Source organism: Bombyx mandarina, chromosome 11, assembly GCF_030267445.1.
Source record: "Bombyx mandarina strain Sakado chromosome 11, ASM3026744v2".
NCBI lineage: Eukaryota > Metazoa > Arthropoda > Insecta > Lepidoptera > Bombycidae > Bombyx > Bombyx mandarina.
In genome coordinates this window covers 12,405,062-12,432,130 of record NC_143218.1, presented here as the reverse complement: position 1 = coordinate 12,432,130, position 27,069 = coordinate 12,405,062, and the positions used below count along the sequence as shown (strand labels likewise).

The window sequence follows — 27,069 nt, the reverse complement described above, 5'->3', positions numbered from 1 at the left end:
ATTCCTTATTGCGCACGTGTGATCAAGGTGCGCAGGCGCCGAACTAATGCCAACACAATGGAGGTCATCATCGAATCCTTATATATTAGACGGGAATTGCTAGTCACACCATCAGTCACTCTCCGACGAACCAAACAAACAATCAAAATGTTCAAATACGTAAGTACCAATTGATTTACTCATTTATTAGTAATGTTTTATTTCAAATTATCAAATTAATATTACACATTGGCTACAAATCAACATTGATAGTTATAAAAAATCTTTACAATATTAAATTGTTCTTATATATTAAAAATATATGAATATAAACTAAATGTAAAATACGCAATTGATCGATTTGTATTTCATGGCATTCATTAGTAAATAATGGATTTAATCGATACTATCGATACCACCCTGCCTATTGCTGCCGTGAAGCAGTAATGCGTTTCGGCTTGAAGGGTGGTGCAGCCGTTGTAACTATACTGAGACCTTAGAACTTGTATCTCAAGGTGGGTGGCGCATTTACGTGGTAGATATCTATGGGTTCCAGTAACCACTGAACAACAGGTGGGCTGTGAGATCGTCCACCCATCTAAGCAATAAAAAATAAAAAACTATACTATTTTCTTTTCTGCAGTTGATCTTCGTTGCTCTCCTGGCTTTCGCGTCAGCCAAGCCTCTGCTGGTGAGCTACACGTCCCCTGTAGCTGCTGCATATACCGCTCCGGTCGCTGCTGCGTACACCGCACCCCTGGCGTACTCTGCGTACTCTGCATATTCTCCGGTTGCATACTCCGCATACTCATACGCATCACCATATTCTTATTACATTTAATTAAATAAAAATACGTCTAAATTCATGAAACCAAATATGTTGATGTGATATATTTTATTTATTTGATTCCAATACAAAAAAGTATAATTCGCGACTGATTTTTTTTTCTGCCTGGCGCTTGAAATCCTGAACTTGAATGGTAAAGTTGTTTTTTTTTTCGGAAATAAAAATAAATTATGAAGTACTGTTTGTGTTTCTTCTTATATGTAACCAGAAACATAGGTTATATATTTTATATATCAATTATATATTATTTTTAATTATAATCAGTAATATAAGTTTCTTAAACCTTCTTCAAAAATAGCATTGTGGAAATCGAAGCCCACCCTTTTTTAATCGCTTGGGAACGTTACCAAGGGTTTTTAAACAATAATATAGATTAAGTAACAACATTTTATCAATACAATAAGTTTCTACAAAGAAAAAAAATTCGGAGACTCGACAGTTTTTTTAATCCACTACCTTATTTAGTAGTCGAAGTTAAAACTACAATTAATATACATACATATATTATAATGAATCATTTGAAACGTTGGGGACGTGTGAACGATTTGTGACATTTAATGTTCCAAAACAAATTTGGGCTTGTTTTTCGCAACTCCCACAAGGGAAGATATTTGTATGATAAATATAAATGTCTTTTCCAGGGTTATGGATGTATATTAAATATATGTATGTGTATAATAAAAATCTTACATTTATGTCCGTTATCTGGTACCTGTAACACAAGTTATTTACGAACTTAGCACGGGGCCGGTTAACGTGGCGTGATTGTTAGTAAAATATTTATTTATTTATTTATATAAAAAAAAAAAAAAAAATTCAATATGTTTTTTTATAATAGAAACTCATAAATATAAAATTGCATTGTTATAAAATGTTATTGTTATATTATAAGTAGGTATAAACGTACTTTTAAAGAAACAACTGACCTTTTTATCAGGAATCAAAAATTAAGATCGTTACTGATATTTAATATCGTCCTGACACTAAAATTCAACAGACTCTCAGAATGGACTCCCCTCTTGTTAAATATCAAATTCAAAACCTAGCGTGGTCTAAATAGCTTGGCTTTAAACAAACTTCCATAAACCATCATCATCATGATCCACGACCACTACTGCACTTACTCCTACTGCCTTAGCCGAAGTTCACCACTATAGGTCTTATCAGGAGGCTCAAGGTCCTCTTTGAGTGACCTCTTTGATAGAGAGCTAGCTATGCTTGGAGTACACTGATGGTAGGGCGTCTTGTGAGTCTGCACGAGTAGGTACCACCGCCCTGCCTATTTCTGCCGTAAAGCAGTAATGCGTTTCGGTCTGAACGATGGGGCAGTCGTTGTACTGTAAAAACTGAGACGTAAAAACTCATATCTTAAGGTAGGTGGCGGCATTTACTTTGTATATGTCTATGGGCTCCGGTAACTACTTAACGCAGTGGGCCGTGAAGTCGTCCAGTGACCTAAGCAATAAAAACAAAAAGTTTCCCATAAATTGTACTATTTAATAATTAAACTTTAGATATAACAACAACAAAAAATTCTAGACTCTACCAAAATTTTTCTCGTGTAACACACAACCTTAAAATTTAAATAGAAATAATTTAATTCACTTCAGTATCATTTACAATATGAGTACACGTTAGCTAATGCAAATATCAAAATTTGGAGTTGTTCAAAACACTCACATTAATAAAAATAATGATCTATTATACATTTATATTTATAAAATTACTTGACAGGTGATATACAATCAACGTAGAATATAATAATATAAGGCCAGTTCCTTGAGTTATATAAAACAAACAAAATTATCGTTTCAACTCTACATTTGAAAAGTTTATTAAGATTATTTCCTATTATGTATTTCTCCTCTAAGATATTCTTAAATTGGACCCGTTTCATCAACTGGCCTTGAATTGTCACTGAAGATGACAAAATAAAATTGATTTTTATTACATTTTTAAACCCACTTTACACACACATACAAGGCACAAATTTATACATCTCAAAAAGTATCTTAAATCTTTGCCAAAAGTTCTAAATTATTTCTAATGCAGTGCAGGATATGAAGTTGGAGTCCGGTTTTTGGATCTTTCTATAAAATAGTGTACATGACCATCAACACCATTCAGTCTTTGATTGACACACCACGATGTACACACTCAGAGTAAGTGCTAGAATTAAAGGGTGTATCATTTGTAAAAATCGTTATTATTAATAATTTTCATTATTGTACAATCTATTCGACAATCTAATATTTTAGTATTTTCTGTGTAATGTTGCTGCCGTATTCGGGCCATTTGACACGTATTTTCAAAATATGGAATCGGTTACTCAAGAGAAACGTTTTTTTTTTAATTCCTTATATTGAAAATATTCATAAAATCTTTAACTGATTATCGTATTTACTTGTTATTTTCAGGTCCTTGTCGCATTCGCCACTTTGGCCATCGCGTATGGCAAGCCCAGCTTTGGACCTTTGGCCTACTCTGCCCCTCTCGCCAGCTACGCATCCTACGTACCTTCCACCTACGCCTACACCGCTCCGGCCGTCGCCACCCCAGCTGTAGCTCCTGTTCCAGCTCTGACCACCGCCGCCGTCGCCACCCCAGCTGTAGCTCCTGTTCCAGCTCTGACCACCGCCGCCGTCGCCACCCCAGCTGTAGCTCCAGTTCCAGCTCTGACCACCGCCGCCGTCGCTGCTCCAGCATACCCCGTCCCTCTTACGTACTCCGCCTACGCTCCAGCTGCTTACCCCGTGTCATCCTACGCTGCCTACTCATACCCCAACTACTACAACGCCTACTCTACCTACGCCGGATACTCTCCCCTGACCTACAGCAGCTACTGGAATCCCGCCTCCGTCTACTACAAGAAGAAGTGAACAGTTGAAGTCGCCTATAAGACTAGATGAGATTACTTAGATTAACGATGACATTTTCTACAATAAACATTTAGTATTCCAAAATATATGTATATTTTTTATTCTGTTAAAAAAAACCTTGCAGATTTGATTAAAAAATATTTCTTACACAATAAGTGACAAATGAGTAATTGAAGTATTGAGATATCCAAAAAAGACATTTTGTTTAATATGTTTGTATGGCCCATTGTATTACAAAAACATATCTAACAACAGAACTATTATAGAATATCGGGAGTGGGCTAAATAACTATATAAAATTTTCTGGAATTTGACAACAAAATATATAAATTCAGCTATTGTCCAATTAACCCTAATACCCCGAATAAAATTTAACACTATTTAGAGATCTTAACAAATTAAACTGTAATACTCATGAAAAATGAAATAATGGAAAGAAAAGAAATAACTCGCTTGAGGTTTTAGGAATCGCATCGTAAAAATGCATTGCTAGCACGTTACTATATACTGAAGATCTTAAATGATATTATGAAAGAGTGCCAATTACAAGAATTTTGATAGGTAAGCCTTGTGAAGCCTAAGGCTTTGTTACACATTAAACTGTTGTGAAATACACACATACATGTTTTGTGTTCAAGGAGAAGCTATATGACGCCTTACTTAGATGATATCAATATGTTCATGGCAACTGGATGAAGATAATCAGAGAGATCTCACTAGAGTTCTCACTATGCCAATCCCAGTACATTTTTGAAAATTTGATGTATGTTCGTAAACATATTGAGGAGTTTCCTAAAAAGTCTGACTTACATAATAGAAATACTAGGAACAAACACAAGCTTGTTGTGCCGATGAGTAGGTTACATAAGATACGAAATTCATTCGGGTGTTTGTCTGTGCGCCTGTACAACAAAATCCCACAAGATGTTCAGAACCTACATATACATAGGTTTAAGAAAACTGTTAAAGAACATCTGTGCAATACAGCTTACTATAAAGTCAATGATTATTTAGGAGATTGCACAAAGTGGGAATGAGTTGCTCGCTCCGGGCATTTCAATATTGCAATAATTGTTACGTTTTATTACTCATTGTTAAAATGAATATTTAAAAAGATCTAATATTAAAAAAAAATACCTCATATTTAATAAAAAAAGACATGCCCGCTGAGTTTCTTACCAGTTCTTCTCAGGACGGAGGCTAGTTTTTGTGAATTGGCGGTAGTTCTTTTTGACGTTCAACAAGTATGTACTTTCATTTATGCTGAATTTTTATTTTTATTTAATTTGATTTGATTAGAGGGTCTCCCTGTTTGACTTTGAATCAACTTAAAAGCCTTATTGATTGATATCGTAATATTATTTATTGATTGATATTATTGCTATCGTAATTTGGAGTTGAAACCGAGTTACGCTCATTATTATTGTTTATGTATGATGGGTGAATGTGTACCCAATATTAAGTAGTTAATAGAGCCCAAAATCAAATAAATGCAAAAACGTTCCATGAGGCATGCGGTTAAAATCTCAATTGTATTGTATAAACTAGTGTTCCAAGCTTCAAACCAGATAGCTTGATTTTTTTTATTGTTTAGATGTGTGGACGAGCTCACAGCCCACCTGGTGTTAAGTGGTTACTGGAGCCCATAAACATCTACGTTATTGAAGTTTTAGTAAGGAATCCTAATTTTTTTTCAAAAAAGATTATAGCCTATGTCACTCGGGAATAGTGTTACTTCCAAACAGTGAAAGAATTTTTCAAATCGGTTCAGTAGTTCCGGAGCCTATTCAATACAAACAAACAAATATTTCCTCTTTATAATATTAGTAATAAAGATGTTATTCCTTTACCGTGGAAGTCAATCGTGAACATTTGTTAAGTACGTATTTCATTAGAAAAATTGGTACCCGCCTGGGATTCGAACACCGGTGCATCGCTCAAAACGATTGCACCGAACGTCCTATCCTTCAGGCCACGACGACTTCAAACCCCCTAAACTGTAATACTTAGACTATTTATGTGTATAAAGCTGTCTCTTTACAATGAAAATAGTCATATAGATGTGAATAATAAAATTTAATTTGAATATTTTATATCGAGGACATCTTCAGCGTTTAATGTTCAAAGCTAAGCTCGGTGCTCAACTGTGAGACAATTGTTAAATTTACGTAAAATACGGAATGTTTTGCGGTGAATTCATAGAGTAACGTTAATGGAAATTTGGAAAATAACTTTAAGGTAATTCGTGAACAAAATCTACAAAAAAATAAAAATTGCAAAAATTAGAAAATATTGTGAATTTAATGAATTTTATGAGATATTTTATTCTTGCAATGTGGAAACCTTACCCTACTTTATGTAATATAATCGCAATAGATTTTTTATAAATACATTTCTTTGTATATAAACCAGAGTATAGTTACAACTATTTACAGTTACAATTACAATTACAAATAATTAACAAAACACACACAGAACATTAAAATGTAGTTTATTCTGCATAAACTTTAAAAAAGAACTTTCTGAACTTGTCTTATACCATATTTGATGAAGAATAGCGCTTGGCTTTATTATTAATATCGATTAATACCGTTTGATTCTTTAAAATTATATGCATAAATTAAAGTCTGAATTTGTGACAACAGGTGTATTAAAACATTTTGATTCCGTGAATCATAAATCCGTCATCGATGTGTTTTTGTTTATTAGGTATTACTGACTTTTCGCTTCTAATCATTGGAAAAGTTAAGGGCTTGAACTAAGTTTACGGATGCTTATAGCAACCATCGAAATGTAAATTATTTTATTATTATTCTATCATTATGTTTGATATAACGAAAGGTAGGTAAGTAATATATACTTTTAGCCGTACAATGAGTGCCAAACTTGCCGGGCATAATGGAAATTGTTAAAAGGGTTTTACGGGATCAATTTTGATATGTCATCATGTCAAAAAGTCAATATCAATTTCAATATAATGTTTAATATCATGATTGTGACCTTATTGTCTGCTTCGGGATAGTAAATAAAAATGCATCACAATTAAAGTATCCCGTCACTATTTAGAATCCGGTAGTTTCATTAAATCTATATTCCGACTAATCATACGCAAAACAAAACGATCACACCATTATTTATGAATAATTTAAGTGTCATCTATTCACATAAGTCCGTCTCCAAAGAAGCAGAAAAAAAAAACTTGCAATCTTCAGAAGATCGTAATTAATTATTACTAAATATTCAAATATTAGGTCAGAGTCCGGTTTACAAAATTTTGTATAAAATGGTGCACAAAAGAGTGCGAATCATCATTCAGTCTTCGGCAGATTGAGAGACACACAAACAACTACAATGTTCAAGCTGGTTGGTATCTTTAAGGTTCTAATTAATTTAAGTTATATAACTTTTAAATATTAATCTAATGTGTGCCAATTATTTAGTTGTTAACATACATTTTATGATTTTCTAGATTCTTGTTACCCTCGCCACTGTGGCCCTTGCCTCTGGCAAACCCAGCTTTGGACATGCTCCTCTAGCCTACAGTGCTCCTGTCGCCTCCTACTCATACAGCGCCCCAGCCTTCTCTAGTGCAGCTATTGCTGCCCCGGCTGTTGCTGCACCCGCTCTCACCACCTCCGTTGCTGCTCCTGCTGTTGCGCACCAAATCCACACACCAGCCGTCCATGTACCAGCTGTCCACGCACCAGCCGTCCACGCACCAGCCGTCCACGCACCAGCCGTCCACGTACCAGCCGTCCACGCACCAGCCGTCTCCACTCCAGTTGTTGCTGCTCCCGCCGTCACCGCTCCCGTCGTCGCCGCTCCAGCGTACACTGCCACGGCCTACACCGCCCCAGCCTACACTGCCCCAGCCTACACCGCCCCTGCCTACACCGCCCCAGCCTACACCGCCCCAGCCTACACCGCCCCAGCCTACACCGCCCCAGCTTACACCGCCCGAACTTACGCAGCCCCAGTATACACCGCCCCAGCATATACTGCCCCGGTTTACGCTGCCCGTACATACGCCGCGCCAACTTACGCTGCCGCATATACTGCCCCAGCGTACACTGCTCCAGCCGTGACCACCGCCGCACTTGCTGCTCCAGCATACACTGCTCCAGCCGTGACTACCGCCGCCGTGGCCGCCCCAGCGTATACTACCCCTCTTGCCTACTCAACTTACGGAGCTTCAGCTGCTTACCCTGTGTCGTCCTACGGAGCCTACTCGTACCCTAGCTACTACTCCAACTACGCTGCGTACTCTCCCCTGACCTACAGCAGCTACTGGAGCCCCGCTTCCCTCTACTACAAGAAGAAGTGAACAGTTTAAGCTGTTAGTCATGATGATTGATGTGATAGTATGGAAATAAAAAATCTTAGCATATTTTTGGTTTTATGTTCACTAGTATATTCTATTGGCATTTTGGTCAGTTATACTGACTTCTATCGATTCCGGGTTCAACGAAGTGAAGTCGAATGAAAGTGAAGACTTGAACTGTAACTTTAAAAAAAATCTGAGTGAAATAACCAATCCCTTCTGCAGCAAATCTATTTGCTAAACATCAGATTAACTTACATAGAGGTGTTAATATTTAATCAAAACAACGGCACTCGAACAACGCTGGTCAGAGGAACTAAATGATAGGAGTATTCATTATTCATAATCAACTAACTAAATTTACCACTTATTTTCTCATTAGCTTTTGAAAATTTCTAGTTATAATACAAAGAAGGTTAATTAATATAAACTAATTAAAACGTCGTTCAAAATATATTTTATAGTCAGTAAATTCACGCTAATATTAGCCATAATTGAAACAAGCACTGTCCCTCTCCAAAAATAGAAATTGAATAACTGAAAAGTTTATTGCAAAGTAGGTATTAAAAAAAACAGTATTCAACTGCTTTGCCTTTAGTTGTTTATAAATAGATAATTGTCCTCTTATTAATGCAAACTATATGTATCTTTGAAATTATTTAGATGTCCTCAATTTATCATATTATGGTGAAAAGATTCGACCTTTATTAAAGTGTGGTAAGTGGTGGTAAGTGGTAGGACCTCTTGTGAGTCCGCACGAGTAGGTAGCACCACCCCGCCTATTTCTGCCGTGAAGCAGTAATGCGTTTCGGTTTGAAGGGTGGGGTAGCCGTTGTAACTATACTGAGACCTTAGAACTTATATCTCAAGGTGGGTGGCGCATTTACATTGTAGATGTCTATGGGCTCCAGTAGCCACTTAACACCAGGTGGGCTGTGAGCTCGTCCACCAATCTAAGCAATAAAAATTATAATAATAATCGGACAACAAAAATTGAAAATTAAATATCTTCGGTACCCTTACCTTAGTGGAAGATAATATTAGGCATTATTTTTCTACATATTACATAGACATAAACTGGAGCCGTTTATGGATTCCAGTAACTTCTCAATGTTAGATGAGTCGGAAGCTCACCTTCCCAGCTGTGCTAAGAGATTAAGTAAAATAGTATATTAAGATACAATGTGTTGCGGTTTGAAAGGTGGAATAGCTGGTATACAGCACTATTGATACTTTGATTCTTGGTCAACGTTAGTGGTATTCATAGTGGGATGTCTATGGTCTTCGGTAACCGCTTAACAGGAGGTGAGCCGTGAGCTCGTTGTTGCGTTGTGGTAAATGAGAGTGGACTGTATTTATTACTTTTGATTTCTTTGAGTCCTTATGTGACAAATTAAACATATATATGAAATATGAAATTGATGCGTCGCCCTTGGCGGCTGGAATTAAAAAAGAAAAATGTCATAGCGGACGTCGCTCGTTGACATTTTTGACGTTCCGAAATCAAACACTCGTATAACAATAAATATAATAATAACAAAACACTCTCATCAATTCTGTCATTCTTGTCTGACCTTCGAGCAAAAAAACATACAATATCAAATGAAGAAACGACAAAAATTGAAATAAATTTGATGATCCACCAACTAATAAAAAAAATTTTTTTGAAGTTATACTTCTTTAGGCGCTTTATGAAAAATTGATGAGAGTGAAATTTTACGATGTGCGCGCACCGTGACACAAAATTAACAGAAATGAAGTTGCCCACTAAATCGCTCATTACAATACGACCGACGTAACTTGGCGAGTCTGAATATAGCCGCAGGTGAACTTTCCGAACCGTACCGAGAATTACCGAATTTATACGATGTCAAGAAAAGGGATGTCCAATATGCGTGTTTATAGGATGTTGTTTAATCGATTTTTTTTCAAATTGATTAAAATTTAAATAAAAAAAAAGAAATAAAATTAATAAAAATAAAGTATAACTTCTTACGCGCGTACATACAATCACCCTTTTTTTTTCAATGTTCTCCTTTACTCACCTTCAAAATTCTATTTGCATTATCCTATTAGTTTTAATGTTACGATCTAATTATTAACTAGTCCAGAATATAATATTTCGAAAACGTTTGGCATTTACGCAATTAATATTAAATAGGGGACCAAGGAACCATAGGAAATGTTTAACTTCTTCTAGAACTAGACTTCTTCTAGCTCTTCTTCTATTACCTCTATTTCTGGAACTACTAAGTTAGCCTGTGGTTCTATATAGTAAGTTCGTATTGTTAGCCCACAACATGAAGCGAAAGAGCATAGCGAGCGCTCTCGAAAATTATCCAAAACTTAAATTAATTACATTACGGGTCACACTTCAAAAAAACTCTCAAGAAGAATATGTCATAAGGATTGCAATTTATTGTTTATTGTTGTGTCAATAATTATAAGTACTTCTAATATCTTCGTTTTCCATCTTTAAACATAATCAGATTTTTAGTGCAGATCGAATATGCTCTGAAGAATTATTTGACATGATACCTTTCGTCTCGTCTCGTTTTTACCATCGCACTGCCCGCCATCGGAGTAGAGTTCATCCATACTACCCGCGAGTATCACAGGGCGTTTCCAGAGATATTTTTTGCCAGGTACCATCCGGCTTCGGGATGAGCTCCCCTCCACGGTGTTTCCCGAGCACTATGACATGTCCTTCTTCAAACGAGACCCATGGAGAGTATTATACGGTAGACAGCGGCTTGGTTCTGCCCCTGGCATCGCTGAAATCCATAAGCGACGGTAACCACTCACCATCATGTGGGCCGTATGCTCGTCTGCCTATATGGCAATAAAAAAATAACGTAGCTTGAATCCAAACGAGCAGGCCATAAAAATAAGATTAATGTTCTCGTCCCATTATAATTGCTAACGATTTAGTGCTTATAAAATCATGTCTTAATACTGTGCAATATTGAAATCTGCTATTTTAAAACAGACATGATTTTTTTTTTGCTTTCAATGTAAATTTAGTTAGTTAGTAGGCAGCGCCTTGGCTCTGCCCCTGACATTGCTGATGTCCATGAGCGACGGCCAAAGGCCATAAAGATAATAATAATAAAAGACAGCTACGGGATGACAGGTATTTGCGAATTATGTTGGTTCTGAAATGTAAATATTGTGTTATTCGTTCACCGTGGAAGAATAAGTTCTCGAAAACGTATATTTCATGGAGGAAATGAGCTTCATGGTCTAAATGGAGAGAAACTTATACCCAATAGTGAACAACTGTGTGCTGATGATGACTTTTTTTTCCTACCTAAGTTGATAGCCTTGAGAGGCTATATCAGCGTCGCCTTAACTAGTAAGTGAGCTCACGGGGCTCAATCCTGCTGACGTTGCTAACACCAACCCTAGCAAGAGCCGTGCTTCGCAGAATCTACCACCGGATCGGAAACGCGACCCACTGAGAAGATCCGGCGAGAAAGTCAGTGGGCTAGATGTTGACAATAATGATGAGAATGTACGGGTATTAACAAGTTTTCACCCAGTACTTGAAGTTTCCTCACAATCAGTGGCACTTGAGGTTAGGCTTAGATTCATTTTGGATTTTTCTGTTTAGTTTTCCAATAGACATTTCATATTTCACCCCATTTTTCTCGTAAAAGTGGAAACGAATGATTCAACTTCTTTATTGGTAACACTAAAACTCGTCAATAGGAACATAACAGAAAAAAAGAAAAAACCTAAAGCAGACCAGAAAAGTCTCTGAACTGTGTTGTTTTTGTCATTATTAATAGGAAATCTATAAAGTAAAATGAAATTAGAGGATAGACTTCAGTTCATTTTTCTTAATATTTTTTTATTTTTTTTTTATTATTATTTCCCAGATACTTAAAATTTAGCTTGTTCTAGTGATTAACTTGCCGTCGAATAAAATTACCTCTTACCATAATACATGAACGCTCCAAGAATTATTAATTCTAATCTATTCCAGAATTAATTCGAATCTAAAACACTCTTACTAAAAATCTTACTTGACTAATGTCGGGACAAATCTGAAAACAAAGGGCCCAAATAACCACTCGTTCTAATTCCCACAGTATTTGCTCATATATTTTTAAAGTGTCAATTCATATTACGTAACCACTAGTTTTTGCAAATCCATAAATCATTGTATAGACGAGTTATACGACTTCAATCGTGTATTAGATTATCATATGTTACTCAAATATCACGCTATAATCCTAAGACATGGGCCTGTGATTCAACTTCCTAGTATAAAAACAAACATAGATGGAGAGCGAAATCAGACGATCATAATTATAACTAGTCTTAATCGGCTTACCTCCCGGAAGAACTTTCCTACACTTACTAACCAACTAACGCCCTAATGTTCAAGCGCATAGATTCTATCTTAAGTAATTATTGTTGGGCTTCTAGAGACCCTCGTCTCGGACTAAGTCATATTTAATTTTATTGATTTGCCGCTAGTACACACTACAGTTTATACACTACAGTTTGAAGGTAGGGTACCTGTTAAACTAATTTGTAAGAATTATTTTATATATTAATAGAAAAATCCATGAGGCCCATTAGGCATTTTTGGTTGTTCTAACGGAGAAAACAAATGGTTTGTATTTTATAATCAACTAGTGAAACCAGCTCACGCTCCGCTGTGACAGGTTTATGGAATATCCTCACGTGCCACCTGTCGTACCTTAATGTTCTTCTGAGTGAAACATTTTCTGAAGCACCAACAACAATTGTACCCAGCTTAATCACAATTGAACGATGGGCTTTAGTGAAGTACGTCGACCGTATTGCGACGACACCTGCCTTAGAACTAGGAAGTACATTGAGTCCACTGCGCCGGATCTGATAAGGTTGCGCTAATGGTTTGCTGTAGAATGTATGTTGTCTTCCAGTTCATAGAGGTCTTGGTCTGAATGATAAGGCGTGTGATGTACTTACTCGCATCGAGCGAGATAGTACAACACGTACTTCACTCATGCTCACGAAAGAATAGCCTTGCGTAATAAGCATCTTAATTTGCGTATTGCAAATTTAATTTGCGTAATAATTTGGGTGGAACGACAAACGAATGATTTCCAGTCATCGAATCCTTTTTTTCGGTAAGCCAATGGTCTGGTTTTTTTAAGTTAGGTTAAATGGTCGGGTCAGTAAAAAGGACAGATAGACTCAAGGGCTCAACCCAGTCGGAATATTCAGAATTTGAATACATGCAAGATTATTATGAAAATCTCAGTAACGCGATTCAGGTTTCACATCCCCTATTTAGTTTAGGATGCACGTTTTATTTAATTAATTCGGCTTCTAGTTACTTAATGTCGGAATAGAAAAGAAGCCCTTACAACTCCAACAAGCTTATCACTCCAAGAGACCTTGTTATAATTACATTTTATGTAAATTAAGCTTTAAAACTTCCAAAGTGCTAATTAATTGCTCATACAAATACAGATGTAAGGTCGAAATCCGGTTTAGGATACCTGTATAAAATGGAGACCAAATGAGAGCAAATCATCATTCAATCTTCGTCAGATTGTGAGACAACACAAAGCTCAACAATGTTCAAACAGGTTAGTACTTTTACTGTTAATTGTCGAAATAAATGTACCACATATAATTGTAATAGTGTTTTTGTTGATTCTATGTTCGAAATATAATTACCGAGGCGGATTAAAAATTTTTGTAAAATTAAAAATAACCAATATAACCAAACCGCGCAGCAGAGTTGCTGCGCAACAGAAATTGGTTGGATTGTGACTCCTATCCGTCAGTGCTCGCATTACGTACTTTTACCAGTAAAGCCCTATTGGCAATCGCAGAGCGCTAGCTTCATTCACAAAGCATGGTGCTCTCGATTCTTCAACGAATTTCTTGGTCGCCTTCAATAAAAATAATGGAAAGAGATAATGTGGTGCTATTCTAAACCGATACCACAAAGCCATATCGGTCTGTTGTTTTCCAGTCAGAGGTACTGTTGATTATTGGTTGATTATTATTATTATTATTGGTAATTTTCAGATTCTTGTCGCCTTCGCCACATTGGCCATCGCTTATGGTAAGCCCGGCTTGGGACACTTCGGCTACTCCCCAGTTGCCAGCTACGCATCCTACCTGCCTTCGACTTACGCGTACGGCACCCCGGCCCTCGCTGCCCCAGCTGTAGCTCCAGTTCCAGCTCTGACCACCGCCGCTGTCGCTGCTCCAGCATACACCGCCCCTCTTGCATACTCTGCCTACTCACCAGCTGCCTACCCTCTGTCGTCCTACGCTCCCTACTCATACCCCAGCTACTACAATGGTTACTCTAGCTACGCTGGATACTCTCCCTTGACCTACAGCAGCTACTGGAACCCTGAATCCATCTACTACAAGCGCAAGTGAACTATTTAAAAATCGTCTCCGAGATTGAATTTATTTTGATATTATATTATAATAAATAAATATTTACTTTCTAACTTTTTTTGTTTTCGTAGTTAACCATTTACAAAAAAAAAAGAATAGATATTTCAATAATCAAAATAATAAAGAGCTTGTATTCTTCTCTGTAAATGAGAGTGAGTAGCCTTTGAGAAGCTATTTCTAAATCATTGGCTGCCGATTTAGCGTCGTATAAGGGAGATTAAAATTTTCACACAAAAATTAACATTTAGTTAAACTCATTCATCATCATAGTCCCACCCGTTGCTCTTTGGATGTCTTGAGCCTTCTGTGCCCATTGTGAGCGATCATCTTTCACTATCATATGTCAAAACTGGCAACACATATTGGTCAGAAACTATCGCGTTGAGATACTGCGGTATTTGAGATGAGAAAATTTTGCCATGGGTCCCGAACGCTGCGCATCCCAACGGGATTGACTATCGATCTCTTTCTTAAAGAAAAAGCGTCGAGTTTCCGATTTTTAGAGTAATAGACATTACATGGGCGTTTGACATAATTTTGATCATTTCATGCAATACGTATATAACAGCATGATGATGATGAGATGTGCTGATGATGATAATAATGATGATAATGTACGGGTATTTAGGTTAACAAGTTTTCACTCAGTAATTGAAGTTCCCTTACAATCAGTGGAATCTCAAGGCTTAAATTCATTTTGGGCACTTCATTTTCTGTTTAGTATTCCTATTGATATTTTTCTCGTAAAGGTGGATAATAATGATTCGCCTTCTTTATTGGTAACACTGAAACTCAATAGCAAATAACAGAAAAAAGAAAAGGCAGAAAGAAGACCAGAAAAAGGCTCTGAACTGTGTTGTTTTTGTCATTATCTATATATTAATACGTAAAACAAAAACTTTGTATCCCTTTTTACGAAAATTGCGCGGACGGAGGAGTATGAAATTTTCCACACTTATAGAGAATATAGAGAAGAAGTGCACAATGCTAATATTTTTTTTAAATAATGCATAAAAAATACATTAAATCAATAAAGAAAACATTACACACACTACATACCATGTATTTGACGCACACACGCATGCATACTATTTATTGTCAAACTTTTGTTCTTGACGTCTGTGGTCTAATTGAGAATAGATTAAATATTGTTCGTCTTTATTAATATTTTTTTATAAAGTAGTAGCCTTGGCCAAATTTGTGATTATAGAAGTATAAAATACAATCATACTAGTGTACAAACTTACAATTCCAATTAATTATAGTCGAATTTCGACTACTGCGAGACCTCTAGTTAATAGTAAATCTATAAGGCAAAGTGAAATTGGACGCTAGATTTCAATTCATTTTTCTTAGTCGAATACACTATTCTCCATATACTTAAAATTTAGCTTGTTCTACTGATTAATTTGCAGTCGAATAAAATTGCTTCTTACCATATTACGTCATGAACGCTTCAAGAATTAGTCCTAATTTATTCCAGAATTAATTTGAATCTAAAACACTCTTATTCCAAATCATACTTGACTAATGACGGGACAAATCTCAAAACAAAGGGCCCAAATAGCCACCCATTCTAATTCCCACAGTATTTACTCCTTAAATTCAATTATTCAATAGGTCATTATTTGATAATTAGATGGTTTAAAAAAAAAGGTATTAAAGTGTCAATTCATATTACGTAACCACTAGTTTTTGCAAATCCATAAACCATTGTATAGACGAGCTATACGACTTCAATCGTATATTAGATTATACTATGTTACACAAATATCAAGCTACAGTCCTAAGACCTGTGATTCAACTTCCTAGTACACAACTTTCCTACAACTACATATTTTCCTTACTGACTACCTAACGCCCTAATGTTCAAGTCCATAGATTCTATCTTAAGTCATTATTGTTGGGCTTTTAGAGAGCCACGTCTCTTGCTAATGTCATATTTCTTAATTTGCTGTCAGGAAATCATACACTACAGTTTCAACGCAGGGCAGCTGTTAAACAAATTTTTAAGAATTATTATTGTATTAATAGACAAATCCACGAAGCCCATTAGGCATTTTTGGTTGTCCTAGCAGAGAAAACTAATGGTTTGTATTTTATAATCAACTACTAAAACCAACTCACGCTCCGCTGTGACGGGCTTACGAGAAATCCTCACGCACCACCTGTTGTACCTAATGTTCCTCTTAGAGAAACATTTTCTAAAGCGCCAACAACAATTGTACCCAGCTTAATCACAATTGAACGATGGGCTTTAGTGACGTACGTCGACCGCATTGCGACGACGCCTGCCTTAGAACTAGGAAGTGCATTGAGTCCACTGCTATGGATTTGATAAGGCTGCGCTAATTGATGGCTTGCTGTAGAATGAATGTTGTCTTCCAGTTCATAAACGTCTTGGTCCCAATGATAAGACGTCTGATGTAGCTACTCGTATCGAGCGAGATAGTAAAATACATACTTAACTCGTGTTCACGAAAGAATAACCTTGCGTAATAAGCATCAAGCACGCAAAAAATTTAATTTGCGTAATAACTTGGGTGGAACGACAAACGAATGATTTCCACTCATCGAATGCTTTTTTTCGGTAAGCCGATGGTCTGGTTGTTTTAAGTTGGGTTGAATGGTCGGGTCAGTAAAAAGGACAGATAGAGTCAAGGGCTTAACCCAGTCGGAATGCTCAGAATTTAAATACATGCAAGATTATTATGAAATCCTCAGTAACGCGATTCAGGTTTCACATCCCCTATTTAGTTTAGGTGCACGTTTTATTTAATTAATTCGGCTTCTAGTTACTTAATGTCGGAATAGAAAAGAAGCCCTTACAACTCCAACAAGCTTATCACTCCAAGAGACCTTGTTATAATTACATTTTATGTAAATTATGCTTTAAAACTTCCAAAGTGCTAATTAATTGCTCATACAAATACAGACGTAAGGTCGAAATCCGGTTTAGGATACCTGTATAAAATGGAGACCAAATGAGAGCAAATCATCATTCAATCTTCGTCAGATTGTGAGACAACACAAAGCTCAACAATGTTCAAACAGGTTAGTACTTTTACTGTTAATTGTCGAAATAAATGTACCACATATAATTGTAATAGTGTTTTTGTTGATTCTATGTTCGAAATATAATTACCGAGGCGGATTAAAATTTTTTGTAAAATTCAAAATAACCAATATAACCAAACCGCGCAGCAGAGTTGCTGCGCAACAGAAATTGGTTGGATTGTGACTCCTATCCGTCAGTGCTCGCATTACGTACTTTTACCAGTAAAGCCCTATTGGCAATCGCAGAGCGCTAGCTTCATTCACAAAGCATGGTGCTCTCCATTCTTCAACGAATTTCTTGGTCGCCTTCAATAAAAATAATGGAAAGAGATAATGTGGTGCTATTCTAAACCGATACCACAAATTCATATCGGTCTGTTGTTTTCCAGTCAGAGGTACTGTTGATTATTGGTTGATTATTATTATTATTATTGGTAATTTTCAGATTCTTGTCGCCTTCGCCACATTGGCCATCGCTTATGGTAAGCCCGGCTTGGGACACTTCGGCTACTCCCCAGTTGCCAGCTACGCATCCTACCTGCCTTCGACTTATGCCTACGGTGCCCCGGCCCTCGCCGCCCCAGCTGTAGCTCCAGTTCGAGCTCTGACCACTGCCGCCGTTGCTGCTCCAGCATACACCGCCCCTCTTGCATACTCTGCTTACTCACCAGCTGCCTACCCTCTGTCGTCCTACGCTCCCTACTCATACCCCAGCTACTACAATGGTTACTCTAGCTACGCTGGATACTCTCCCTTGACCTACAGCAGCTACTGGAACCCTGAATCCATCTACTACAAGCGCAAGTGAACTATTTAAAAATCGTCTCCGAGATTGAATTTATTTTGATATTATATTATAATAAATAAATATTTACTTTCTAACTTTTTTTGTTTTCGTAGTTAACCATTTACAAAAAAAAAGAATAGATCTTTCAATAATCAAAATAATAAAGAGCTTGTATTCTTCTCTGTAAATGAGAGTGAGTAGCCTTTGAGAAGCTATTTCTAAATCATTGGCTGCCCATTTAGCGTCGTACAAAAATTAACATTTAGTTAAACTTATTCATCATCATAGCTCTACCCGTTACTCTTTGGGTATCTTGATCTTTGTGAGCCCATTGTGAGCGATCACCTTTTACTATCATATGTCAAAACTGGCAACACATATTGGTCAGAAACTTTCACCTTGAGATACTGCGGTATTTGAGCTGAAAAGATTATGCTATGGGTTCTGAACGCTTTTCATCGCAACTGGATTGACTATTGATCTCTTTCTTTAAGACGTAGTCTTCAACAGCATCAAACGTAGAGTTGCCGACACTACATGCTTACCTTTGTATATATAACAGCAGAATCTGTGTTAAATATAAAGTTTTACATGTTTTAACGAAATTGGGACCTAGCTAAGATTCAAAATTGACGAACGCTTTTTTGTGTTTTTTTTTTTATTGAAGAGAAACCTACGAAAAATATTCTTAGGCGACATCATAATATCTAAACACTGATCGAACATAAGTTGATGGCAAATTTATGTTTTGTCTCGGTATTCAAATAACTTGTGACTAATTTGTTTAGTTATATCTGGCTATACCTTTTAACATTTGCAAAGACGATAGAAAAAAGTAAGGCTTCAGACTCACGATTTGGTTAAATTAGCGCAGCTTCAAAATCAAACCATGAGTCAGCATCAGTAAATCATGAATCAGTCCATGAGTGACGGTAACCACTCACCACCAAATGGGTCGTATGTTCGTCTGCCTACATAGGCAATAAAATAAAGCAAACAAATTTTAAATAATTTATTTACGTAAGATAAGTAGTAGTGATATTTCGCCGAGTTAAGAGTTGGATCGAATCCTGAAAAAGCCTTCCATGTTAACCTCGTATGTTTTTATTAAGTTTTATTAAGTTTTTATTATTTAATTACGTCCGATTTAAAATGTGTTAAACAGACAAAAAAATCTATGTTTAAACGTAATTTGTATGCTGTCGTACCCGGAGTAATCAGCATTCTTTGTCACATACGCTATATGAGTATTGTTTTAGTAATAGGCAATGACGACTTACTATGGGTTTTTTTATTTTTATTTTTATTGCCATTGTAGGCAGACGAGCTTATGGCCCACCTGTTGGTAAGTGGTCACCGTCGCTCATGGACGTCAGTAATGCCAGGGGCAGAGCCAAGTCGCTGCCTTCCATATGTTATTGATTAAAAACTTTTATTTCAAAATAATTTAAAACATGTAATAAGAATCCAAGAATCATGTGTACTCATCTCTACATTTTAACTGATTATAGATTCTTTTGTTTTCGTTAGAGCTATTCAAAAAGACCTTGGCAAATACTATTGACAGAATCAATTCTTCTATTGAAATACCCATGTGTTTCTATGTGTTCCTTTAAAGTGGACCAAATATATAAAGTAGGACATTTTTCATGAATGTCAGTGCAAATCGTGTACAGTCGAACTTAGCAAGTGACAAAGTAACAAAATGTTTAAGGCGTTTTTGGTGAGTACATTTTCTGTTTTTTTAGTTTATCAAATATATTAAATATTATATTATGTGTACATACAATTATTCTAATCATCATTGAGTAAGAAAACAAAGTGTGCACAAATAAACTTTATTATAATTTAAAAAAAAAAAACATCAATCCAATTACAAAATAAATAATCTTATTAATATTTGTGTTTAGAAAATAAAATAAGAATAAGCGACTTTTATATATTGTAAATAACATTTTCGTTCTTGGGCTTAAATAATTTCGTCTTATAATGTTTTTCATTGGTTTTTTATGTAATCGATGAATTTACGGGTTCTTAAGTATCATACAGTTTGCAATGCAATATAATCACCACAATAAGTTCAGCCATCTGATATAGCTGCGACGTCAAGTTTCCCATTTACCGGTAAAGAACAATTGCACCAAGCTATAAAGAATGATAGCACTAACTTTCCTACCAAAATCACCGGAAAATCAATATCTTTCAGAAACAGGGGATTGTACAATAGTAACTATAAAAATACAATTATTTAAATAGTAATTAATGTTGTAGTATTTCGTTCTAATTGATACCAGCTAACAACAGACAGACAGCTGCAGATAACTTTATTCGATTTTATTTATTTATTACCCGAGCAGGCAGACGAGCATACGGCCCACCTGATGGTAAGTGGTTACCGTCGCTCATGGACGTTAGCAATGCCAGGGGCAGATCCAAGCTGCTGCCTATCGCAATAACCATATCCATATATTACTGAACTCAAAAAAAATGAACTCATTTTCTTAAGCAAGAAGAATTTGAAGTCGGACATAAAAAGTTTTAATACTACACCAACGAACTCTATCAAATTTAATGTTAAGGTTAGTCTATATAATTTAAATAGGATATCAATCTGCTCTACAATATCTTATACGCTGACATTTGTAAATGTTATTGTATAATAAACTTCTTTGTATGCTCTATTGTAAAATAATTAGAAAACAACTATGCTAATTTCGACTAAGTCCTAACTTAAATTTAAAAGAAGTTTAGTCGCATGCTTTTAGGTGGCCAATGTAGCTAAATTTTCCTGAAACTACAGGTGTACACTACACTATATACACAAGTAAAATTAACAACCAATTTTACTTATAATAAGCTATATTGTCAGATAAGGCCGCGATCCATCTAGTGTGTTCTAGTAATCACTTAACACTAGATGGATCGCGGCCTTATCTGACAATATAGCTTATTGAAGCCTCTGGTTATGGGAGCATCCATAGCGCAGAACGCCACCACTAAGATATGACAATGAATTCTGTTCAACCCTTCAAAACAGAACGCATACAGAAATAAACAGAATTGTATAAACGTTTATTATTTCACATATATTTTATTCGTAAACAAAGACAGGCGATAGCTGTTGTTAATTAAACAAATTTAAAAATTCAATGAATGATCAGGAACGGTGAACTATTCGCAACTGAACTAATTAACGATGATTCAACAGATCGTAATGCTGGCTCTCTTCGCCTGCGCGGCGGCCGACCCGTATGTGGTGCCTCTGCCGTACGCTGCAACTGCCGGCTACCCCCTTTCCTACGTGTCATCCTTATCAGTACCTACCGTCTACAGCTCTGCGTTCACCGGCTTCTACCCACAAATCGCATACGCAAATGATTATATCTTTCGTAAATAAAATGTTAAAGTAAATACTTACATCTGGAACTTCTTCTGTTACGATAAATAAAATTTACTGTTGTTGGTTATTTGTGTTATTTTTTTATTGTACAACTAGCTGACCCGGCAGACTTCATAGTGCCTCAATTGAAAAATAAAAGACCAAAACTTTAGTATAAAATAAAATTAAAACAAACAAAAAAGGATTACTTTTGTCCGCTGATGTGTCCCCCATCAAAGGAAAAACAAAATTGTTATTCTTATTTAATTCCGAACATTTTCATATTTATCTACCCTTTAAACCTTCTCTGGACTTTCACAAATAATTTAAGACCAAAATTAGCCAAATCGGACCAGCCGTTCTCGAGTTGTAGCGAGACTAACGAACAGCAATTCATTTATATATATATATAGATTACAATTTTTCTTTAATTACTTAATTTAGCATTAATGTACTTTCAATTATGTAATTTAGGAATTAGCTAGAATTTTTCGTAGCTCTTTGATCGAATCACGATTAAAAGACAACATAAAGGACATTATTGGTATTCAGTATGAATATTTATTTATGTTTTGAATTTAGAAGATCTTAAATTAAATGTCGTTAAATGCAAATGTTATCAGGTGATAAGGTATCCTGCCTCGTCAAACAGAATTGACAAGAGATGTTTCAAGGTTATTGACAACATTAAAATGATGTAAGGTTATCTAGTGATATATTTTAAACATTTTTCTAGGCGTAGATTAACTTGAAAATTATTTCAATCTATTTGATGAGTATATTAACTCATGGTCCCTGATTTTAGGTGGTTGGAGCTGGCATTTCTTTTTGGACCTACATATCTGCCAATAGCTCTAAAGAGCTATTCTGGCTTCACTTTGACTGGTGGTCGAGCTCACGGAGTTCAGATTGAGAGAACTAACTAACGTCCGCTCAAGCAAGACCAGTGCTCCGTTCAACCTAGTACCGGATTTGAATCGCGATTCACTGAAAAGATCCGCTGCGAATCTCATTAGGTTAGCCTTTTGGGAAGTTTAACGACAAAGGGAAGATCTTCCACCGAGCGGATGATATTGCTCGGTAGACCGACGGTCCGAATGTTGTTGTTCGGACCTGTATATTATGCGCTTTATCTTGAAAATGTCGTAAGCGAGATTCAGGCATCTGTCAATTATCTTGCGTTGTATGATGGTTACCCGCCACAAGCCTCTTGACAAAAATATGAATCGTGCATATTGTGTCAACTCAAAAAAAGAATTAAAAGGTTAGCGATTATAAAGTTAGGAAATAGTCTAGTTGCTGCTATAGCGAAAAGATGGGGAGGTAAATGTTGCAGTCCGAGATGACTGGGGACGGATATTCCTAATTTTATTTAAATCTCTTTACTTAAAACGAAGGGTAGGGAATAACGCATTTAAAAGAAACTGTTTTTCATAGTTTTTTGTCTATTTCTTTCACAAATTCTGATGTTTCCATTACCTCTCGTTTAATCTAACGTGCTCGTGATCGCGGAAGTTAATACAAACAGTAGATGTCAGATTAATTAACATTCGTGTTAATATTATGTGTCTTGATTAGATCTCACCAAAGGTGATTACACAAATTATAATTTTTCCAGATATCATTTTTATTTCATGATGTTATTCCTTAGCCGTGGAAATCATTCGTGAATATCCGTTAAATATGTTACATATTTATGTATTTCATTAGAAAAACACATAATTGGGCCAGACCTGGGAATAGAGGACTTATTATGAGTGCTCACATATACTAAGAATCTTGATCTAGAACTTATAGTATTCAGTACAATGTTAATGTGTGTGGTATGAAGTAATTCTCCTCTTCCAATCGTCTCAAAGCCGTGTCCACCTCCATCCATAAATTTCGAATGAAATAATAAGGAACATTAAAATATAAATAAGGGAACAGTATACCAAATTTGTTTTACTTTTTTGTTTTATATTGGACATCATGTCTACAAATATTTTAATAGGCATATTATAAAAATATGAATCTTCGTAATGCCGCTATACTATATGTACTAATGTAATTTAAAGAAAACATCAAAAAGCATCTAGTTATTTCGCTTAAAATTCAAAGTTTCACGTTTTCGAATCAATAAACAACCATATTCGTAAAATGATCTAGTTTACTTCCTATCTTTAAAAATTAAGTGAAGATGCCAAGGTTGCTGAGGCTATAAAAATGCAAAAAACCTTGTCATACTTTACGCGTTGTATTAAACCCACGTGGGCATTTCGAATGCATGACCGAACCAATTATCAAAAAATACAAAAAAAAAGGACTTTACTATTCAGACGAATCAATCAGCTTCTGCTGTTAATTTGCTTAAAGTGATGGCTGTCTTGCCGTCGAGATTAAAATCAACAATTATTAGCAAAATTAAAATGCCTGTTACAAGACAACACCGTAAGCTGTCACCGATAATAATGCATGCACGTGTTATACTTACAAAATACATTACACAAGTAGAGAAAACCCGTCACGCTTTGGCGTGATGTGGAAAATACGTGATTGTTGAAAGCAGTATCCAGCTTGTCGTTTGTGGTAGTTAGTGCTGTAATTCAATTCAATCTACCTGTGGATACTACACTTTTCCCAACGTCACAAGCAGACGTAGAACGGCTTATTTTGCTTCTGGAAATAACCAGTTCCGACTTTGGCCTTGACATAAACCGCGATAAAACTGGTGATGATGGCGGTGGACCGTAAGAATAACAATCTATCTGATTTACATGAAATAGCAAATTGCGAAGTTGTCCAAAGGTACACCCACCTGGCATCCATAATAACAAATAATGGTAGTTGCGAATCTTATACCTTTAAACGAGCCATTTTTGTATATTAATATATACCTAGTCAGGTCATAAGTATTGTCACACAGTAAAAACTTTTCTTTTAGAATGCTGGCCACAAAAAAGTTTATTGAATTCGAATTTCGAATTGTTCATGAAAATAAAAATGTATACTTTTAGAATTTTACTCATTTTTTAATATGGAGTGGACGCTTAAAGAAGACCGTGTTGCAGTTATTGCGTTGCATCGTTGCGGTTACGCGCCAATTCAAATTTTTAACATACTGAAAAATTTGAATATAACCAAAAGATTCGTTTATCGTACCATCAAACGATGCAATGAAGACTCTAGTGTAGATGACATGTCAAGAAGTGGTCGCCCTCGGTCTGTTAGTACTCCAGCATTGATAAAAGCTGTGAAGGTGCGAATTCAAAGAAATCCCAAACGTAAGCAGAAACTGTTGGCCCTTCAGATGGGGTTAAGCAGAACCACGGTGAAAAGGGTGTTAAATGAAGACTTAGGGCTTCGGGCATATCGAAGAAAAACAGGACATCGTTTGAATGCTCGTCTAATGGACCTGAGACTGAAGAGCTGCCGCGCTTTGTTGAAGCGGTACGCGGGAAAAAAATATCGGGAAATTCTTTTTTCGGATGAAAAAAATTTTACCGTAGAAGAGAGCTACAACAAACAAAATGATAAGGTGTACGCACATAGTAGTGAAGAAGCGAGCAACCGTATTCCGCGTGTCCAACGAGATCATTTTCCATCCTCGCTCATGGTATGGTTGGGAGTTTCTTATTGGGGCTTAACAGAGGTACATTTTTGTGAGAAATGTGTAAAAACGAATGCAGTTGTGTATCAAAATACAGTCCTGACGAACCTTGTGGAACCTCTTTCTCATACCATGTTCAATAACAGGCACTGGGTATTCCAACAAGATTCGTAATTACTGGTGGTAGAACCTCTTGTGAGTCCGCACGGGTAGGTACCACCACCTCGCCTATTTCTACCGTGAAGCCGCAATGCGTTTCGGTTTGAAGGGTGGGGTAGCCGTTGTAACTTTACTGAGACCTTAGAACTTATATCTCAAGGTGGGTGGCGTAAGCCTGAATGCATGATTCCTTTGCAATAGACACAACCTAGTATTTTGCCTAAGCCTATCCCGTGAGAGCTCACGCTACGCTAAAATTTGATTTGCCACTTAAAATATAAATACTTCTTTTTAATGAGCCAATTATTTAAAAAAAATGACTTAATTTAAAATTATAGCATATAATCACAGCTTCACAAACCAGCAAACCAAGATTCAGTATAACAACAGTACTACGTTTTGTAACACATGTAGACATTCGCTTTCGGATAAAAGACTAAAAAATGCCCATAGTATCTAATCATTAAATAATACTTAGCACTTGTCAATTAATTACCAAGAGCCATCTATTGGTCTGCTTAAAAAACCAGTATTCGAAATAGCTAGTAGTGATTAACTAAAGTCAACAAGACAACCTACATAGTGGATAGTCGTTTGTATATCACACCGAGTTAATACAACAAACTTTACGAGATCGGTTTTTCTTAAAATTGTAAATGAAATTAAAGTTTCACGCTCAACAAACAAGTGATATTTTTTTTAGAAAATTAACAAAGTAATTTTAGTGGCCGTGAAAAATTCATTCGGTTTAGTTCGAATGGTGGAACTGCCGTGACGGTCACGTCACGTGACTTTACATCATGTCGCAAAATTATATCATTCCGTCACCTAAATATATTAATATATGAATTTGGAGTTTCAGTTAGACTATATAAGGTCTATATCACCCTAAAAACAAATTTCTCAGCAGAAATAGGCAGGATGGTCATACTTACAAATGTGTTTGTCGTTGTCTGTGACGGGATTACAGACAGAATTAAATTCTCTTTCAAGATTGCCATTTTATGCTTCAAGAAACACCAGCTTTTTCATCTTTATATTTGACACACACAAATATCACCAAACGCAAATATTAGTCAATATTCCGATAGACAAAAATTAGTAATTTCATGGATTCAAAATCTGTAAATTCGTTTATTTTATGAAGATTTTTTATGAATTCCGATTTATACTTATTTTTATTTTTTTAGAGCGCTGAAGCAGTAGTGACGCTGAAGAAATAAATCTACAACGAATAGGGAAATTAAAAGCTAATTTATTTTATGTTGTAATTACTCTTTATAGTTGTTTTAACCAAACAACTGGTTGAGTGAACTAGTTCTGGTACGATGGGGATAGCTCCAAGGTCACTGCGGTCGGATATATGCATACGGAATAATTAAATTAAATTGATATTCATAGCCATCAAACATAAAGTAAAACGTTCGTAGTAGTCGTAAATTACGATCGTTTATCGAGACTGATGTGACACAAAAAGAAGTTAGTCATATTTCGTGGTTGATTCTTTTGTTAAAGGTCGACGCAAAAGTAATGTATTTGAATATAAAGATTATGAAGTGCTAATTCCTAGCGTCTAGTGATTTTTTTATCAATATTTTATAAATGTTAATCGTTAGAAGAAGTCATGTGTATACTGAATGTCGAGAACA

At 36.0% G+C, this 27,069-nt stretch overlaps 5 protein-coding genes and 1 long non-coding RNA gene across 6 annotated transcripts; all 6 read left to right on the top strand.

The window, feature by feature from the left end:
* LOC114249618 (uncharacterized) lies at positions 1-1,004 on the top strand. The gene is made up of 2 exons (XM_028183253.2): positions 1-159; positions 623-1,004. Exons 1-2 carry the CDS (start codon positions 58-60, stop codon positions 818-820), a joined length of 300 nt encoding a protein of 99 aa, XP_028039054.2. The 5' UTR covers positions 1-57; the 3' UTR covers positions 821-1,004.
* Positions 1,005-2,837: 1,833 nt separating this feature from the next.
* Positions 2,838-3,791, top strand: CPH24 (cuticular protein hypothetical 24). The gene is made up of 2 exons (XM_028183246.2): positions 2,838-2,988; positions 3,244-3,791. The coding sequence occupies exons 1-2, from the start codon at positions 2,974-2,976 to the stop codon at positions 3,703-3,705; spliced, it is 477 nt and encodes a 158-aa protein (XP_028039047.2). The 5' UTR covers positions 2,838-2,973; the 3' UTR covers positions 3,706-3,791.
* Positions 3,792-6,937: 3,146 nt separating this feature from the next.
* On the top strand, positions 6,938-8,058 carry CPH34 (cuticular protein hypothetical 34). The gene is made up of 2 exons (XM_028183245.2): positions 6,938-7,068; positions 7,175-8,058. Exons 1-2 carry the CDS (start codon positions 7,057-7,059, stop codon positions 8,027-8,029), a joined length of 867 nt encoding a protein of 288 aa, XP_028039046.2. The 5' UTR covers positions 6,938-7,056; the 3' UTR covers positions 8,030-8,058.
* Positions 8,059-13,512: 5,454 nt separating this feature from the next.
* Positions 13,513-14,502, top strand: LOC114249553 (uncharacterized). Its single transcript, XM_028183171.2, has 2 exons — positions 13,513-13,617; positions 14,066-14,502. Exons 1-2 carry the CDS (start codon positions 13,606-13,608, stop codon positions 14,426-14,428), a joined length of 375 nt encoding a protein of 124 aa, XP_028038972.2. The 5' UTR covers positions 13,513-13,605; the 3' UTR covers positions 14,429-14,502.
* A 2,915-nt stretch (positions 14,503-17,417) lies between these two features.
* Positions 17,418-18,388, top strand: LOC114249555 (uncharacterized). Its single transcript, XM_028183174.2, has 2 exons — positions 17,418-17,503; positions 17,952-18,388. Exons 1-2 carry the CDS (start codon positions 17,492-17,494, stop codon positions 18,312-18,314), a joined length of 375 nt encoding a protein of 124 aa, XP_028038975.1. The 5' UTR covers positions 17,418-17,491; the 3' UTR covers positions 18,315-18,388.
* A 1,486-nt stretch (positions 18,389-19,874) lies between these two features.
* On the top strand, positions 19,875-21,760 carry LOC149502041 (uncharacterized). The gene is made up of 2 exons (XR_016323908.1): positions 19,875-20,016; positions 21,502-21,760. It is a non-coding gene; the product is annotated as an uncharacterized LOC149502041 (long non-coding RNA).
* The last annotated feature ends 5,309 nt before the right edge of the window (positions 21,761-27,069 follow it).

Bases quoted from the DNA above. Each gene is read 5' to 3' on its own strand.
- LOC114249618 (XM_028183253.2), top strand. From the start codon at position 58: ATGGAGGTCATCATCGAATCCTTATATATTAGACGGGAATTGCTAGTC. The intron at 160-622 runs GTAAGTACCAAT...TCTTTTCTGCAG, and splicing joins CAATCAAAATGTTCAAATAC to TTGATCTTCGTTGCTCTCCT.